The sequence below is a fragment of the Asparagus officinalis genome, chromosome 10 (genome assembly GCF_001876935.1).
Source record: "Asparagus officinalis chromosome 10, Aspof.V1, whole genome shotgun sequence".
Classification (NCBI taxonomy): domain Eukaryota; kingdom Viridiplantae; phylum Streptophyta; class Magnoliopsida; order Asparagales; family Asparagaceae; genus Asparagus; species Asparagus officinalis.
This window is the reverse complement of record NC_033803.1, coordinates 60580347-60600243: the sequence shown is the minus strand read 5'-3', so window position 1 is coordinate 60600243 and position 19897 is coordinate 60580347. Positions and strand designations below refer to the sequence as shown.

General features: G+C 36.9%; 1 protein-coding gene across 1 annotated transcript; it reads left to right on the top strand.

Moving 5' to 3' along the window:
* LOC109825954 (sister chromatid cohesion 1 protein 4-like) lies at positions 2573-18748 on the top strand. The gene is made up of 14 exons (XM_020392878.1): positions 2573-3067; positions 7129-7390; positions 7573-7670; positions 7765-7814; positions 8008-8060; positions 9397-10430; positions 10527-10958; positions 11109-11253; positions 14168-14304; positions 14485-15434; positions 15991-16024; positions 16485-16590; positions 16728-16857; positions 18383-18748. Exons 1-14 carry the CDS (start codon positions 2944-2946, stop codon positions 18479-18481), a joined length of 3654 nt encoding a protein of 1217 aa, XP_020248467.1. The 5' UTR covers positions 2573-2943; the 3' UTR covers positions 18482-18748.

Sequence of the window (19897 nt, the reverse complement as noted above, 5' to 3'; positions counted from 1 at the left end):
CTCACTCCAGTGGTTAATTTGTGGCTGCAAGGGTGTTGTCCGGCCTCCTTGGCGGAGTTTATTGCTAGTGCTCCCCTCACTCCGTTGTTGAAGAATGATGGGGGCATAAGGCCGATTGCGGTAGGTACCATTTGGAGGCGTCTCGTCTCTAAAGTGGCCATGAAGAAGGTGGGGAATGACATGACGAGTTATTTGGGAGATTTTCAGTTTGAGGTGGGAGTCTCAGGAGGGGCAGAAGTAGTTTTGCATGCGGTTAATAGGTTCGTTGATGTCCACCATGCGGATGACTCGCTCTCCATGCTTTTGGTCGACTTTCGGAATGCATTTAACTTGGTCGACAGGAGTAGTATGTTGCGGGAAGTACGTCTTAAGTGTTCGGCGATCTCTCCTTTGGTGGAATTTCTATATGTGCAGCCCGCTAGACTGTATTTGGGGGTGGATCACATTTGGTCTGCTCAGGGGATCCAGCAGGGGGATCCACTAGGGCCTCTGTTGTTCGTACTCACGCTTCACCCGTTGATTCTACGAGTGCAGGAAGAGTGCAAGTTGGCTCTTCATGCTTGGTACTTGGATGATGGGTCATTGATCGGGGATACTTTGGAAATTGCTAAGGCATATAAGGTGATCGAGACTGAAGGCCCAAGGCTCGGGTTGGACCTCAATGTAACCAAAACTGATATATTCTGGCCCTCACCGGATCCTAGAAGTTTGCTGGAGGGGCTTTTTCCCTTGAATATCAGTCGACCTCGTGATGGAGTTAGGCTTTTAGGTGGAGCAGTTAGCATGGATGAGGGGTTTGTTAGTGGGTTAGCAGCGAAGAGGGTGGCGAAGGCGACTCGGTTAACGGAAGCGTTGGACCAGCTTAGGGATCCACAGTGCGAGCTCGTCCTTTTGAGGGCTTGTGCGGGTTTGTCCAAGTTGTATTTCGCCTTAAGGACTTGCCCGCCACAGCTCTTTGGAAAGATGGCGACTCAGTTTGATATTGCGCTTCGGAGGTCAATCGAGAGCATTGTCACATCCGAAGGCCCAGGCTTCGGGGATCTCCAATGGAAGTTGGCCTCTTTACCTATCAAGGCAGGCGGGTTGGGGGTCTATGCAGCGGCCGATGTCATACAGTTTTCTTTTGTGGCCTCTTGGATTCACTCCATCGAGCTCCAAGACCACATTTTGAGAGGTTGTGGTGAGGTCTCTTTAGGTGAGCATTTTACTACCGCTCGGGGCTCTCTTCAAGCCAAGCTACCTGAGGTTGATCTTCTTAAAATCACCACTAAAGGGTCTGTCCCCCCAAAACCAATGCGTTATTTGGCAGACATATTTTATGGTGGCGTTTGTAGAGATTTATCGACAGAGTTTGACCTTTCAGAGAGGCAGGTTGCGATTGTTGAGTGCATGCGGGCAAAGCACGCCCAGGATTTCTTGTTGGCCACGCCTATTGAGGGTTTGGGGCAGCGTATGACTCCGGGGGAATACCAGGCCATCCTTAGGTACAGGTTGTTGGTTCCTTTATTCGTGGAGGGGACAGTGTGTCCAGTTTGTCGTAGGACGCAGATGGATGCTTTTGGAGAGCATGCCATCCATTGTCAGAAGCAGCCGGGGTTCAAGTACAGGCACGACTTAGTCAGAGATGTCTCGTATGATATCCTCCAGAGAGTAGGGATCTCATCAAAGAAGGAAGCGCCGGTCAACTTCCTCACTCCTCTTGAAGAGGCTAGATCTACTCTAAGGCCGACAGACGTTCTTGTCTACAGTTAGAGCAGGGGGAAGCATGCTTGTGTTGATCTTACAGGGGTGTCTCCGTTGGTGGGGTTTGGTAATGGAGAGTTCAAGGTTGGGCATGCAGCGGATAGAGCGGCAGAGGCCAAGGTGGGCAAACATGATCAAGCTTGTTCGCTTTTGACACGTTTGGTTTCCTTGCAGCTGATGCGGTGGAGTTCCCCAGGAGGGTTCAGAAATTCGCGAATAAGAATGTGGCGACAGCAGAGTCCGCTGAGTATGTGTTTCGTAGGTTAGGTTTTGCAATTCAGAAAGGATTAGCGGCGCAACTTGTTGCCCGCTTGTCATCATCACATGTGTAATATTTTTATATCTAATAAAATGTTTAATAACCTGTTAAAATATTATAATATCCTCTTCTTCCTTGGTGTACTATGTTCAAATCCTTAAACACTTTTCAATTTAAAAATAACTACAATCTGGGCGCCCTTGAGATTATCCGCGCCAATTAACAAAACCCAAGGGCATCTTCGGTCTTTAACAATAGACGCTTCCCATTCCTGCATCATTGGCTCCTCACAGGAACATTTCCCATGACAAATGACGAAAATACCCTTAAATTGGTAACAAGGAGGCTTCCATCCTAAAGTGTGGCGGTGTCACGTGCGCCCTTGCACCTAATCAGATCTCGCATCCTTCGTAGTTGACTGTGATCTAAACGCCACGTCGCCGAAAAGACCTGCCGCGATAAGCTAGTGATAGATTAACGCTATTTTAAAATTATCGCGAGTAGCTAACAGCGGCGGAAGATGAGCTACCAAACCCAGTCACGGCTCTGACATGAAAAGAAATAAGCGTGGCACGATAAGTTAAGCGATATTTTGGGTAGGCGGTCAAATATTTTCGCCACGAAATTTCAAAATTTCAAAATCCCCAAAATTGCATTATTTTTATACGATTTTTGGCCTCTCCCAGCGCACAAGTGAAACGAGGCAAGTCTTTGTAGTAAAAATTCTCTCTATTCCCTTTTTCTCTTTACTTATTGCTTCGCCCCCCTTTTTCTTAGAAAATTTGTGCGATTCTGGTGTAATTTGGATTATGAGCGAGATCCAAGGAGATTTCCGTAAAACTTCCGTCGGCTGAGCTTGGAGTTGGGGATTTTCGAGCTTGAGCGGAGTTAGGGTTTGGAAAATTGGGGAATTAGGGTTTTAGGGTTTTGATTTGGGAAGGATGTTCTATTCGCAGTTTATATTAGCAAAGAAGGGGACTTTAGGGACGATATGGATAGCTGCGCATCTGGAGAGGAAATTGAAGAAGAATCAGGTCGCTGATACTGATATTGGAGACTCTGTAGGTTGGTTTCTCGAATTATTCTTTTTTATTGCAGAATTTTCTGTTTTGTAGTTTAGTTAGCGTGACAAATGAACTTAATTTTGTTTTTTGTTTTTGTTTTTGTTGTATTAGACCATCTCTATATCTCCAAAATCTTCAAATTTGGAGAGTGGAACCTCTCCAACCACTCTCCAAATTTGGAGATCTCCAAATTTGACCCTCCAAATTTGGAGGGTGAGGAGAAAAAATGGAAGGTCTCTCCATAACACTATTCATAGTTTATTAATTACAATTTTGCCATTTTTAACTATTTGATTTTTTAAAAATTTCCACTTTGCCATCCTTCTTAGTAATTTAAATTAGATGTTTAATTTTAAATAAATATAGTTAAAAAACTATTAATCTAATATTTGAAATCATTATATATTTGGAAAGGGCTCGTTGAGATCTTTAAAATGAAACTAAGATTAATTTATTTTAGTATTATTATAAAATTATTAATTTTTAAATTAAATAAATAAGTATCAGACATAAAATTTTAAATACGGGGATCTATTTAACTTGCTCCATAAGAAAATACAAGCATAAATTATAATATTTAAATTACATTCCTTCGTTACTGTGCTTCTGCCATAAATGTTCAATTAGTGCGTTTCGAAGCATAAAATGAGCTTCCCTATCTTGAATCTTCCTATGTCGATTAAGGAATCGTTGGAGTCGTTCAGCATCATCAATATCTATCTCTTCAGGTCTTGAAATTTCGTCATGAACAATAATCTCTGGTTCTGCATCGCGTTCATCCTCCACAGTCATGTTATGTAGTATAATATAAGCATCATTATGTCGTGTAGTCTCCGCTTGTCCCAAGAACGTGATGGTCCCTTGATAATGGCAAATAGTGACTGAAGAACACCAAAAGCCCGCTCTACATCTTTTAATATGTTGTATTGCAGTATTAATATTGGGTTCATTTTAAAGCTTTCATCGACACCTTTATAATGTTATAATTTTTTTTTCAAATAAAATATTAACAATAAAATTATTAACGTAAACTATATCCAATATTATTTAATTTATATGGCTTTTTTAATAAAAAAAATAAAAATAAAAACATTTAGAGAGTGTGGGTTGGAGCAACCCTCCAAATTTCACCCTCCAAATTGGAATATTCCTAGAATATTCTAATTTGAAGGGTGAAATTTGGAGGGTATGGTTGGAGATGACTTTATACTTGAAAATATTGAAAAATGATGAACTTTTGTGGAATGTTCCTAAATTTGCTATTTTGGTGGAAGCATTAGTTACAAATTATTACTCTTTTTAATGTTATTTTGATGTGAGTAATGGTTTAGTTTAAACAGTAACAATGGAGTGTCCTATTAAATTTGAAAGCATGTCATCTACTTAATTATTATTGTTATTAATGTTCTTTTCGGAATTAAACTCGCCATAAAGAAATTTTGGATTTTTTTTTTTGGTAAATGCTGTTGGAATGAGGGCAGTGGTCTAGTTTGAACTTATCCTCATGTTTGTGTTAAGAAAACTTAGTCTTTTTTAGCATCAAAATGATAGAAGTTTCTCATGTTTCTTTTTATCCTCTCCTTTTACAGTATTATTGGTGCTAGAACTGCATGCCTTTGTGCTGAATACATTATTTGTCTTAAAATATGTTATTTACACCTTCACTTAAATTGATTAAGACATTTAATCTGCAATGAACATGAAACTGGGTGTATAAGCAGGAGCCTGGTTTTGGTATGAGAAAACAAAAGCTCAGCTAAAATACTTGGATATAATGGAATTGCACTTCCCAAAGTCTAGTGTTGATATTAACATGTAGACAATACAAGAAAACCCATAAAAGTCTGAAATTGAATGAAGAACTAATTAAACAATGAAAGATGATTAAAAATTGTGAAATCTTCATTGCCTCCTGATCTCTTTTTCCATTTTTCCATACATCGTCTGAAAAGTGATCATCTTTCTTTCTATGGATCTATTTCCCAACCTTTTTATTTCTTCTTACCAATTGCTACATTTTTTTGCATTGCACAAACCTTTTCTACCCAACTCTAATTTCTCTGATCCAACAATCCTAATCCCTTGTTTGGTATAATCTTACGTAGATGTATTACTGGTCCATTTTGCGGCATTGTGCACAATTTGCAAGTATTGGAAAATAAGGCATGTGCAATGTTACCTGGCTTGTTTTTCATGAACATCCTGTGTCTGCCGAGAAAGGTCTATCAAGTAGTTGTTATGCCATCAAACATTCAAGTTTGCTTCATTAATTTTATATGCACTATGTACTTGTCATGGTATGTGGTTGCTGAAGTTCCCCGTACTGCGAGGATGATTATTTCTTGATTCTGAGAATGCAAAGTACACAATACTATGTATCATCTACCATGATACAAAGAGACAAAGTAAAAGAAAGAGTGATAGGCATTATATAGTTGTATCACAAGATGCGGTTGCTGAACCTCAAAGAAAAAATAATGAATAAAGAAGTTAGAGGACTGAGCCCTAACCATGGAAATCGATAACAAAATGAGCAAATTCAGTAAAGGGAAATGGGGTTGGGCATTCTTTATAATATTAAATTTGGGCTTGAGTTGGTTCAATTAAATTGCTGGCTTCTGATCTTTGAGTAGGACCACTTCATCTTGATTAGCGCTTCATAATTATCCTTATTTCTCCTCATCGGTCTGACTTCAGCTTGATGCTGGTTTTGCTTTATTATCAATTGGAGCGAACAATTGATTAGGGCACAAAGTATAGAAGCAAACAAACTAGGATGTGGGAGATCAAATTTGATGACTATGGCTTATTTTGGTAAAAATATAATAACTTGTCGTTTTGAGGCATAGATATTTTTTTAAACTTCAAAAAACCAACCAATCCATCAGTTAATCCCATACAGGTAATGAGATTCATTATGAGCTATACAAAATAATTTTCATATTGTTGATATATGTCAAAAAGATACTACCAAATTATTTTTCCATATTGTTATGGCATACCTTGGGCTTGGAAACAATATAGAGGCCAATTTACCTGCTTTCCATCTTCAATATATTAAATATTTAAATTATTACTTCATAAGGATTTCGTCTCGATATAGATAATTACGTTGTATGCATAACATTTTCCATTGCCTACATACTAAATGACTAAATTAAAAGTCCACTATCTTCCATTTTCATACCTCTAGATTATATATTTTATTACCTGTTGTACCTAAAGCAATTGTCTTGTTACAATTGTCTTGTTAGTGGACCCTGTTGTGAGGTAAGCCCTAAATGAAGTGTGATATTTAGGTCAGTTTATTGGATGATGTTTATCAGAAGGTGTTACATTCTCAGTGCTAGTTAAAGTTGTTATGGACAACTGAGTAATGATGATTGATGCATTTACTTAGTTTTCACGTAAATTACACAATTATCAACAGAATCAAGCTTGTAATCAACTGATTGAGTTGGATAGCGCTACTTGTCCATTTGTGTGAGCCAAATTTATGACCAGCTACTTTTGTTTTTTAGGAATCTGCATTTCAAATTTCTTTAATAATTTTCCTGATTGTCCTGTTCTCTGTCTTAATTTCTTTCCAATTTAAGTACTGCCTTACTTTACTTCCGTGTGAGAAGTTGCTTAGGAAGATGTATTGTTTGGATGAGACTTGTAAATATTTGGAGCCAAGTACCTTTGTTTTTGGCCTAGAAGAATTCAAATAACAAATATTTTATTTTTTATTACTTATTATGCCAATATTAATTATTGTAAAATGTCAGAAGGCATGCATTAGAAACCATGTCCACCTGCTTATTAGTAAAATGTACATGACCATGTTTGCCAGTGCATTGGCATATGAAATCCCTGTAAATTTGTAGCTTATCACCATTTTAAATCACGATGACGGCTTTGTTTGAATATTATATTTTTATGTACATTTAGCCGGCTTCACTGGCATTTAAGTTTAAAGTCACTGTTACATAATTTCTATCTCATAAATATACCTGTATCAGATTGTAGTTACTTTGAGCAGCCTTACTAATTTGCTGTCTATTTTATTCCTATTTGCAGATTCCATTCTTTTTCCTGATGTGCCAATCGCTCTTCGATTGTCAAGCCATCTTTTGCTTGGTGTGGTCAGGATATATTCCAAGAAGGTGAATTATCTCTTCCATGATTGCAGTGAGGCACTGCTCAACGTAAAGCAAGCTTTTCGGTCAACTGCAGTCGACCTTCCTCCAGAAGAATCAACTGCACCATATCATTCAATTACACTGCCAGAAACTTTTGATCTTGATGATTTTGAGCTACCTGACAGTGCTTTACTCAATGGGTCAGTTCCACTCATTACATGTGTACAGCTTTGGGAGAAGTTTTTCTTGTATCTTTCACATATTGTAGGATCTGCTTTTTTTATGTATATATATATGGATGACTGTGTGGTGAAATAAGGATTTTGTAATGTAGAGTGCTATAACCATTGTCCTTGCTTACATATCAAATGTTGCTTTGCAGTAACTTTGATGACCGCCATGTCAGTACAAGAGAGCAGATTACACTTCAGGATACTGTGGATGGCACTGGATACTCCACATCACAATTTGGATTAGATGGTAACTATTTTATTAATCATGTCTCTTTAATTGTGAATATATGTTGTGTGTCAACACTACACTGAGATGTGTGCGCTAATATTTGATTGCACAGATAGATTTGGTGATGGAGATGCTTCTCAGATTGGTCTGGAGCTTGACGAGGTATAAACTTTTCTTCTTCTTTTGTCTTTAGTGTTTGCAGTTTGATAAGGTTAGCATTTTGGAGGTGGTCTCCTAACAGGTGAAAGTTTAGAAACCTCTTAGTGAGTAGGCTATGAAAATCTTTTCTTTTCTCTCATGTTAATTCTGATTTTGAATTATATTAGTCTTCTGCTTCTTGCTTTGTTACACACAGGAATTATTATTGGAGAATAATCTCACACTTCAAGATGCTCAAGTTTTGGACAGGTAATCTGTGTGCTTCCTGTCTGAAAGTTTCTCCTATAGTTGAAATTTTCTTCATTGTGATTTTCCTTCTGCTTTGTAACTTCGAGTTGATATTAACTTTATCTGTTCAGAACTTGTTCTAGATTTTTTTTCTACTTCTGTCTAATATTTAGAAAGTGCTGCATCAGGAGGACACTGCACTTTCAACTTCAGCTGCTCCTAACCAAAATATCCTACGTTTAGTGCTTGGTGTATTGATTTGATTTATTTAAAATTTTCTTCGTGAAAGGAGTGTATGCATGCTAGATCTCAGGCATAAGATGAATTCATTTTATTCTACGTCATTTATATTAAGTATTTTTACTTATACCCTCAAAATCTATGATAATTTTTAAATTTACTGCCAAATCTTCATATTTGAGATTTGCCCTGTCAGAGAATGTACTTGGTATATTCCTTCATATTGTTATTTTTTCAACATAGAACTAAATTATGCTGGCACACTTAATTAACCCACTAATTAGCTTCTTTCTCAGGTGAAAAAAAGAGGGGAGGCCCGGAGGGGGAGAGGGGCGGCCTCCATGGAGATTGCCAGTTGTTCGGGTGGCTGTGGCCCCACTCTCTCCCCCCTCTTTGTTTTTGGATTTTGGGGTTTACAGTGGTAGAAGATTAGGGTCGTACATGAATTTACCCTGATTCTTTTAGAAATTTATAATAAGTTCAGGGTTAAACTAATGGTTTTTGAGGGTAAATTGGTAAATATGAAGATCCAGGGTAATTTTAGAAATGCCACATATTTGACAGGTATAGATGTGAAGAACCCCTTTATGGTATCATATACATAGTATAAGATAAGTATAGCATTAGATAAATAGGAAAAAGTGCATAATCTCGACGAATTCTTCATGGGTAAGTCAACTTTGATTATCTATCGATCAACCAATAGTATGAGACCATTAATATGGTTAAAGCTAGTCTATTTGGAGTCTGGACTTAAATCCTCTCTTTCTATGCTATTGTAATACCTACATGATGTGAACAGTGAACCATTTACTAGAATAAGAAATAAGACATTGCCTTTTATTACTCGATGCCAAAGTGACCTGTATATAAAACAGAGGAAATTTCGCCTTGAACCAAAAAGGAAATAAAATGACAATTGTATATATTTTCAATTAAAGAAATAAAGAACAAATAATGAAATGAGTTTTCTGATAATTATATTATGGTTTTTCTCTTAACTAGCCATGCAGAACTTCCTCTGCCTGAGACAGTTGTCCACTATAGATTTATTTTGTTTGTGTTTCTCCTATTCCTTGTTTTTCTTTTCCTAATTTTAAGTTTCTTTTTGCCTTAGTGATGTGCATCAGGGAGATGGTACAACTGATCTTACTAAAATGGACACTGAGGAATGCCAACATGGCCATGATGAGTATAGGAATGATGGAGCTTCAATGGAATTATCTGAGCTTCTATGCAATAAGCGGGGAAAGCATGTGTTGTTTTCCCATGCTGAAAATGTAAATGGGCATGATGATTCTTCTCATAGATTAATATTCAACATTCAAACACCTGACCTTAATGAGGTATTTTTATCTGATGATCATATTGGAGGTCCATCTGCAGCGCATGATACTGATATGGAGTATGCTGGTGATGATCCTCCATCTCCGGAGTTCAATGAATCTGCTAATTTTCCTTTCAAACCTGGTTCTGTTCTAGCAATAAATGATGCTTGTCACAAGCATGATGCTAACAATGTACTAGGGGTGTCTTCCACTACCTCAGTTTTGACTGAATTACACCCACTAGCATCACAAACTTTAGGCGTGATTTTGCCTGGATCTGATGCAGCAGGAAGTAATATCATAGCTTCTGAGACAAGTGATCCCAAGATGGCATGCATTTCTCAGGTGTTGCCTTGCTCCAACTTAGTATCTGATTCTCTCATACCTCAACGTTCTGGTGAGACTATAGCTGCTCCTGCTGCGGGTTTAGGATGGACTTCGAAGACAGCTGATACTTTAAATGATGGAATTACTTGCAGTGAAGAAAATGCTCGACTAATTTCTGTGGGGAACAAAATGATGTCAGGAGTGAACTTGGATATGGACAGAATTGCAGTTCAGGATATCACCAGGTTATCAAATCTCGATCAAGGCCGCATAGAAGATGCACACTCTTGTCAGACAAGCAATTTCTCTGCTTTGAGCTCTGATTTTCATTTGAGATCTTGTACTTCAGAGTCCAATCAAACAAATTTAATATCTCCAGAGGTTATAGTCCAGAAAGGGGACCAAGGGATGTCTTTCAGAGAACAACCTTCCATTTTGGAAACCGCAGTGGAGGATCAGGAAATGCATTTTAGCAGATCTTCAATGACTATGCAAGGTTTATTCTATCAACTTTAAGTACTTTTTGTGTTTGCACTTATAGACAAATTTAATTGGATTGGTTAGCAATATGATGATTTAATTTCAATTGCAGCTTTTGGCTCAGCTATTGCAGTTGATACTAACTTAGGAGTTCATCAAAAGTCCAATGATATGTTGTTGGGGATGACTTCAGTTAATAATCCAATGGATCTGTCAAGTAGTAGTATTTCTAAAGATGTGCAGTCTGGTCATGGGAACTGCTTTTCAACTTCTGAGTTTTCAGAACCTGAAAGAATGCGCTTTGCTCTATCCGGAAATGTTGGTCTTCTAAATGATGTAGGGCAGCAAACTACGGAGAAAGAAGTCACTGAGTCTGATGGAAGCGTAGACAGGATCAGCAATGTTTCTGGACAGAAGCATTATCTAATGGATATCACGCCTGATCTGCAGAATGGCATATCACCCAAAATTTCTGGAATTCCACAAAAGAAACGAAAAAATGATTATATTCCCAATGATGATGATTTATTGGCATCAATTTTAGGTACAGAATAGTTTATGTTTCATGTCTTGATTGTGCTTCTCTCTCATGAAAAGTTCAGCTATGGAATTTGGTTTAATTCTTATTATTGGTGCTATTTCACACTTTTTTATTTACCATTGTTTTATTGAAATTGAAATTTGGTTTCTTCAGTCGGAAGGACACCGGCCTTCATAATAGGGCCAACTCCACCTCTTCCAAAACCACCACCTTCAAAGCGTCCTCGCTTGACAACCAAGGTTGGCTTTCCCAAGAGGAGGAAGGTGCTCCTAGATGATACTGTTGTGTTACATGCTGAGTATGTCATCTTTACATATTTTTTTGTAGCTCTACATTTTTCTCTCATATTGTTTCAAAGTTTGATAACATATTTTGTCAGCTATGTGCATGTATCTTTTCTTCAAAGTGGGGAACAAATTTATCCATACTATTAGGGAAATTCAACTGTCCATGTCATTGAAAATCTCTTTCCTGATCTGTAATCTCTTGGGTTCTTGGTGAACCATCAGCAGTTATTTTCTTTTACCTTTGTACATTTGTCTTGAATTTCTTTGAGCTTCTTTATGCTTCATTCCTTACGCGGGCGGGGGGGGGGCGGGCGGGGGGGGGGGGTGGCAATATTTTAGTCAATTTCGCACCAAATTTTTCTGTCAATATGATTCTAATTTTGATGTCTTGTACTGGCTGGTCTACAGTCGTTGAAGGCCGTAGACATTATCTGCAATGCAGGGATAAGACTGCTCAATATAACCTCTCTAGACCCCATAATGGGAAGTCCTGGGTGCATCCTTTATTTCTTTGTGGCCTTCCAGTAACAAATATATGAGTTACAAATATCCTGGTTTTGGTTCATCTATGTTCACAACGTAGAATAGTGCTCATAAATCAAGGATAGTTAGAAGCATAAATTTCAGCTTGCAGCCCTTCAAATGCATCACAGTAAATCAAATCTATGGGCCCTTGAGGAAGAAATTTAGTGCTAGCATCCTTTCTGAATATTTTATTTTCTTCTTTCACCTTCTCATAGAATGTTTACTCTATTACCACATGCATACAAGAGTTAACTATAGCTTAGCTACTTATCCAGGATGGGGTTGATGGTACTAGTTGTAAATGTTATAACTTATGAAGAAGGTATTTAGTGGGCTATGCTTATTCATCCACCTATAGGGACTGAGTTAGATCCCATATTGCAATAATCAGCAAATAATTAGTTCGCAATTAATTACTAGTCTATAATTCTACTTTGATCATCAACTTCTAGCCAAGCAAATTGTCTGTAAAAGATCTTCCTTAGCACAAGCTTATTCACAGTATTGTATTATATTACATCTGTAAATTCCTAAAGTACAAAAGTACAGCCCTTGCAACAACTTCGACAACGAAGTCGTCAATCCAAATTCCCGTGTTAGTTATATGCTCCCATTTTTCCGTTCATTAATACTGAGGGCTAACTCCTTCATTGAATTAACCACTATCATATCATTATTTCCCGTCAGGTTCTCTGGGCCAACCTTTTTTCCTTGTTCCATTAGTTACAATCTTTCACTTCTCATAATGATGTCTATTACATATGCCCAATCAATCTCATGCTATTCTCGCTCATTTGATCCTCAACAAGAGCGACCTTTAATTTTTTATGACCACACATTTCTTATCTTACTTGAATACATATTATCCATACGTCCATTGTAACATTCTCATTTTTGCTACATATTTTTTGAGCATGTAGTGTCTTACTTGCCCACATTTTTTCCAACGAACAGAGCTCAAATCAAGGTTTTAAATATCGGCTATCGGGAATTTATTGGACAGTCAAAATCCATATTGGATAGCAGATATCATGAATATATCAGAGATAAGTAGGATTTATCGGAGTGATATTACCGGATGGTGATATACATAATGTAATATTCTAAAATGTAATCTAACCATACTTAAAACATACTAAAATGTAAATAGTTATATTTAGGATCACTAACAATGGTAGAAACTCGGGTCGGGTTTAAAGTGCATTGAATGAGTGTCTGTTGCCTGAAATCAAAACTCAAATCAAAGACTGATAAATCCGATTTTTTGGGCTAACAATATCGGCTCATAACTCACTTTATTGCTGCATTATTGGCGATAAACATCCAACAATGATAACCGACTTAGAATCAAACTTAGCATAGCGGAAGACCCCCAGAATTGATCAATCGCTGATAATATCGGTTTATCGGCTGATATTTAAAACATTGGCTCAAGTATATTACGAATAAAGATGAAAAACCAATGTATTTTGTTAAAGGAGATCATATGGAACTTAGACATTAATTCAATCCATGATGAGAATCGTAGGGGTTATTTATATTATCTCAAGTTAAAAGTTCTTTGAAGAGTGAAAATTGAGATAAGGTCTCCCCTCTGGGCCTGATAGTGTGCCTATTAAGGGCATGTTTGGCTACTACTTATTTTATGATTCCTTATATAAGTTACTTGCTACTTATTTTTACTTGTTTTGTTAGAGGGCAAGATAGTCTTTTAACATCAATTAGGAAATTTACTTATAAGTGGCCAAAAAATAAGTTAGATTAAGCGAACTTATTTTTTCTTATGAGTTGAAAATAAGTAATAAGTAAATCCACACCAAATATAATTTTGGCTGCTTATAAGTGCTTATAAGTAAAAAAAATGCTTACAAGTGAAAGTAAGTGTGTTGCCAAACATGCTCTAAGGTGTGAGACGGGTTTAGTATAGTTAAGCTATCTAATATAGTGCCAGAAAAATGTTTGATAAGCTCGCGATAGGCAAGATGTCAAGGTGATCTTGCATATATACCATAATAGTTCAAACTACTAACTATTCGGTAAGAGTTTAAGAGAATAGTTTGAAGGCAGACAGAAAATGAACCATCATGTCAACAAATCAGTTTGTTTACTTGGTGGAATGATTGAAAAAATAACTAGAAGGAAAAGGATATAAAAAATATGTTTTTAATTGATCTATGAAGAGCTTTTGCCTAGGAAACTGTGCGGTGGCTTAATCTTTTGGGCGTGAGAGTCTTCCTTTGTGTGAAAGGTTGGAATAATTGATATCTTTGTTGTTCGCCACACTTTTTTTGCTGAGTATCTAGCCCCATGTCTCTGCTTTTTTTTATAACTGGCATATGCTACATATGCTGGCATTTGTTTTTTAATGTTTTGTTGTGATGTAAACTCCCCCATTTGCAGTACAATACGGCAACAATTGATTAATACTGAAGACATACGCCGGATGCGCAAGAAGGTTCCTTGCACACGTCCTGAAATTTGGAGAATTCAAAAAAGTTTACTAAAAGATGACCTTTTCAGTGAAACCATATTCACAGGTGAGCCCAACATGTCAACCTATTTTCTTAATATCTGTCCTCGTGTTGTAAATTTTCTATTTCTTATCAACACAAGCGTGGCAGAAATTCTTTGTCTAATGATCTGTGTTTTGTAGGTAAAGTTTACTACTTTATTGAGTATTCATTTTTGCTTTGCTGACGGTTGTTTGCTACCTGTAGGTGTATCTGAAGAGCTAAATAGATTACTCACTCGAATATATGATCTGGGTCGAACTGTACATTCTCAAACTAATCGACAACATCTTAGTGAAGCAGAGCACGAGTTGGAACTTTCTAAGAGCTTAGGTTTTGTTAGGAATAATGATGGTATGGCTGATCAGAGTGCAGTTGTACCAAAAAGAGTGTATGGTGAATCACAGGGACCTTCAGGCACACCTGAATTAATTGACACACAAAATTGCAAAAATGCTGTCAATATTGATGCTCAAGGTCGATCAGAATTCCCACTTGATCAGTTGGATCCATCACAGAACACAACTTCAAGAACAGAATTAGGTGCACTTGGGATTTCTTCAAATGAATGCGCACTTCCAACCGATTCTAGAATTGAAGAGAAGCATGATGATATATGTCCTGATCCTGACCAAAACTCACACCATGAACTTGTGGAGGTCAATAATAACACGCTACATGTTGGTGAAAGCACTTCTTTTGAAGACTTCACTTCTGATTATGCAGCTGGAGATGGGGTGATCAACAACAACATTGTACTTGGTGCAACTAGTAATAACATTTTGCTTGAAGTGGACAATTTTTCCAACTCTAGGGCTGCATCCATCACTGTGGAAGACATGGGTGTGGATATGATACCTGTACCTAGCTTAGATTGCCCTCTGGATTCTGTCCAAGCTATTGGATTAGTTGATGGTAGGCCAGATACCAGAGAGTACCATGACATGAAGGAATCTGAAGACGGAAGGTTAACAGATGGGTGTGAAACTGCTGTGGATGAGGAAAGGCCTATTTCTGTGGTCTCTTGCAGAGAAAAGCCTACATCAGAAAGTGAACGTGTTGTCTCCGCGGTTGGTGAAAATTCCTGCATGAACATAGAAAGTGGTCCGGATGTGGAAAGTGCTCATATGGAACTTGCTGCTACAAGAGAGTCTAGTGTAAGTCACATGAATTAGTTAATTCTTACACGATCCATATTTCAGATGAGCATATAGATAAAATTGAATTAGGTTAGTTGCGGATAGTCTGCCCTGTAGTTATATTGTTGCAGATAGACCCCCTTGAGTGAAATGTTTTTGACTACCTTACCCTCAAGAGGTATATTTGTCAGGGAAAAAAAAATCTTTATCTAAGGGTAACAGGGTAAAATATTCACTCGGGGTATATCTGCAGAAATGGAACTACTGGGGGTCTATTTGCAATGGAGATACTACAGGAGTTCTATCCACAATTAACCCAATTTAATTATAGCTTGTAGGGCTCTGATGCCCTGCGATGAGTAACTTTACACTAATTTACTGTGCTAATCAGCATGCAAATAGTTCTGTGCATACATTCTGATGCATATAGCCTCATGACAGCATTATCTGCAGTATGTTAATACTTTTAGGTTTGTCTGTTGTTAATTCATCAATCATTTATATAATGTTATTTTCGTCACCTTTCTAACTATTCTTATGGTTTTCTTGTAATTTTCTTTTTATTCCTTAACAGGACTTCTGTAGTGCCATTGATGACATTGATACAGGTAGTGTTCTTTCTGCGACTGGAACTTGCGGGCTTTACTGCCTATATTTTTTTTTCTTGTACAAACATAAGAATTAATAGATTCAATTGTAGCTGTCATAATATTAACTTATTAAGCTTGTGTATTTCAGTTAAAGGTGCTGCCTAGGTAATAGTAAACTTGCGGCCATTTTGGCAAAGGGCAATTTCTCTTAATAGATTAGATTTTAGTCCTCATGTAAAGCACAGAGTATTTACTCGCTATAAAAAGATGGAATATGGTATTTTGTGTGGCAAACACGTGCTGTCTCTTTTACTTTTTATTCCAGTTTTCCAAAGCTTGTAATAAATAAAATGCATTAGGTTTAGAGTCTCCTGTTCTTTGTTTCTGGATGTACATGAGATTTGTGTGCATTTATAGTGGATGTCTAGATTTTAGTGTGGTTTTCCCCTAATAATTGTTCTTTTTTGTTTTCTGTTAGATTTTCTAAATGCAGATGATGAAGTTGAGTATGATGAAGAAACAAATAATGATGTGCCGAATCACGAGCCTCAATCCTTGGACACTGGATGGTCTTCACGCACAAGGTAAGCATTTTTCTGTATTATTCTTTACATATATACATTATGTTATGTGTGTACATGTGCACTTGTATATGACAGTGTCGGTCTTAGTAACATAATGGTGTTTAAAGAGGCATCTGAAATGCATTGAATCTTTGTAGGGGTGTTGCAAGGTATCTGAAAAATATGTTTGATCAAGAATCTGGACATGGGAGAAAGTCTGTTGCAATTGATCATCTTTTAACCGGTAAAACTCGAAAAGAAGCATCTAGAATGTTCTTTGAGACTCTGGTATGTCATTATTCTTAAGCCTTACAGAACTTAATTAGCTTGCTTGAGCTATCATTTAGCAAATAGTTATCCGTGATTTTAAAGCTAAGAATTATCAACTTCTTAAGAATCTTTACTTCTAGGATTGTGTTTCTTCATTGCTGCATTATGGGCCTGAAGTGAGGACTGTAATTTTGTAGAGTCAAATTGGTGGATTAAGATTGGATATACTCAGTCTTATAAGTCACCTGAATTACAATTTGTTAGGGAGAATCATTCATCCTGAGGAGTTAAATGGGACTTTTATATAGGTTGGAAACCAAATAATTCCAGAAGTTTAATCTTTAATTATTGACCTCAACTATCTATTAAGTCCATTACTCTTTCTAAATCTTTCTAACATCAGTAAACATGGCTTTAGTCCGAACCAACTACCATGGACACAACATAACTCAGTAAACTAGGATGTTCCACCATCCCCTATGGTCTAACCAAAGATCTTACTGCTCTGGCTTGGTCTAAATTGACAATCATGGGCCACAACTTGCCTATCAGCATGCAAAGGATCTTTATTGTTTGTTTGCTAACCATGCCCTTCTATGGGCTAATTAGAGACCTCAATCACTCAACCATCAGACTTGCATTGGACTTCAATCTTCCTGGTCACAACCTGAACTCTGATACCATCCATCAGACTTGCATTGGACTTCAATCTTCCTGGTTACAACATGAACTCTGATACCATTTATTTGGGAGTAACAGGGCCTCTTTGAGAGTTAACGAGCCTTGGACATAAGTTAAGATCCAAGTTAACTCTAAAGTTTGAGCAATTAGTGATTATAAAACTTCCTATTTTAAGTCCATTACCCTGAAGTTTTCAGAGGACTGTATAGTATTACAATTCGAAACTGATCTGCATACATGCTCAATAGTGCTGCATAGCTAGCAGCTCAATCTCAGTATCCTTTTGTTAAATTGTTGTCACCGTGCCATACATTTATTGTTTTCACCTGTGCATTTAGAATTGTCAACGATTATTTTGTAATCTTGTCGGTTTTCTGTTCTTATCTTTATAGCAGTGATATAGATGCTATATTTTTTCTTCTTTTAGGGAAATAAGCAGCAACTATTTTTCCTTAAGATATTTGCTCTTATTAAAACTATCTCAGTTGGGACTTTGCTAAAAACAAAATGGTTAATTGCATATAGCGTCTATACAACCCCTGTACTATAGCCCAATGTGGGGATGGACACCTAGTAGTTCTATTGTTGCAGATAGGCCTCCTGAGTGAAACTTTTAGACTCTTTTAGAGAGAGAAAATTGTTCTTTGACGGTTAGATCTCTTGAGGGTAAAAGAGTAAAAAAGTTGTGCTCAGAAGGTCTTCCGGCAGCAACAGAAACTGCAGGTGTATCTGCGATTGGGCGATATTACAGGGGTCTCTCCACAATTAACCCACAACTTATAAGCAACTCAAATAGTTCATTTCCTTTTTGTTCAAACTTCTAATATCACGATTGCGTTTTCCTTTCCCTTCCTTTCTCCAGGTGCTGAAAACAAAAGATTATATTCAAGTTGAACAAGAGAAAGCTTTCGACCGTGTCAATATTAACCCTAGAATAAAGCTTTTGAAGTCAGGGTTCTGATCTCACACAATAGACATTATGACGTATAGATAACAACTGTAATTTATCGTTTTACAAAGAGTCTCCACCCAATTTGTTGTTTTTGCAACTTTATGTCGCAGTAAATTATTCATGGTTTTGGTTGCTGACCTTTCTTATGGGGTGGAGGTGAGAGATGGCTCATGTATGTGTAATCACACACTGTAAATGTGCTGTAAATTAAATCCGTCTAATGTCGGTGATTGTTTGTAAGATAGAGTTATTTATGTTAAATTTCGTTTTTCTTTACCCCATGAGTTTCAGATCAACTAATTTTTTCTAGTTATAGCTATTTTCAGACCTTAGCCTTTGTTCGTACTTTTGCTTGGAATTATGAACCATGTACATATTTAAATCTCATGGGTAGCAATTTAAGTTTTTCTTGTTTGTCCTGGTTTTAACCATGGATTTAATTTCTTTAGTTTTTTTCTTTAGTGTTTTAGGTTAGACAATGGTTTCAAATTTTGAGTGTTTTACAAGTAAATAATCCTACAGTGAGTTGGCGTGTTTATAGGTTTTTTTAATAGTTTTCTCCACTTAAAATTAGGCAGAAAAAAAGAGATGCATAAACATGGGATTTCAAAGCAAACAATCCGCTAAACATTACAATTCGGCAGAGAAAAGAAAAAGAGATCACCTCAGAATTTATTATATTAACATGAAGTACAACCTTCAAATAGTTAATTGAGAAGATATCTATATCTATACTAATATATAAAAACCTTACTATATCTATACTAATATATAAAAACCTTACTTGGGGTAAGAAAAAAGTCTGAAAGATTGGAGGAGACTAGTCCAACTGGGCCGGTCCGGCGTGGAAAATCGGGTCAGGGCTGGGCAAAACCAGTGATTCAGACTCGGGCCCTATTAGCTCGGATCGGGTTCGGGTCTAGGCCCGGGAGCTGCGGGCCGGCTCGATTGTTTTCTTCTTTTTCTTTTTGTAAAAAGTTACTAAAACTTTAGATTAATCTTATTATATTTATATAAGTATGCACTAATATATATTTATATATTATTACATAGCTATATATTATATATACGTATATTATATGTAAATATATTGCATATACTTATAAGCAATGTTGAAAATAGCGATAACGCATAGCGTAACGCTTACCTCCGGTTAACATAAAACGCAAAATAGTGTAACTCTTAACGTAGTTTAAATAATTTATTATTAGTTAAATATTTTATAGATACATAACATTCAAAATCAAATAATATGAATAATCATCGTAATTTTCAAACATATCATCATTGAAATACTATCACAAATCAATATATCATCATAATTTCACAACAAAATCAACAATGTATGCCTTAACAATCAACGGAGATGATGACGAAGTTGAATGGAGCAGCAGAGATGATGACAAAGTCGATGGAGCAGCGGAG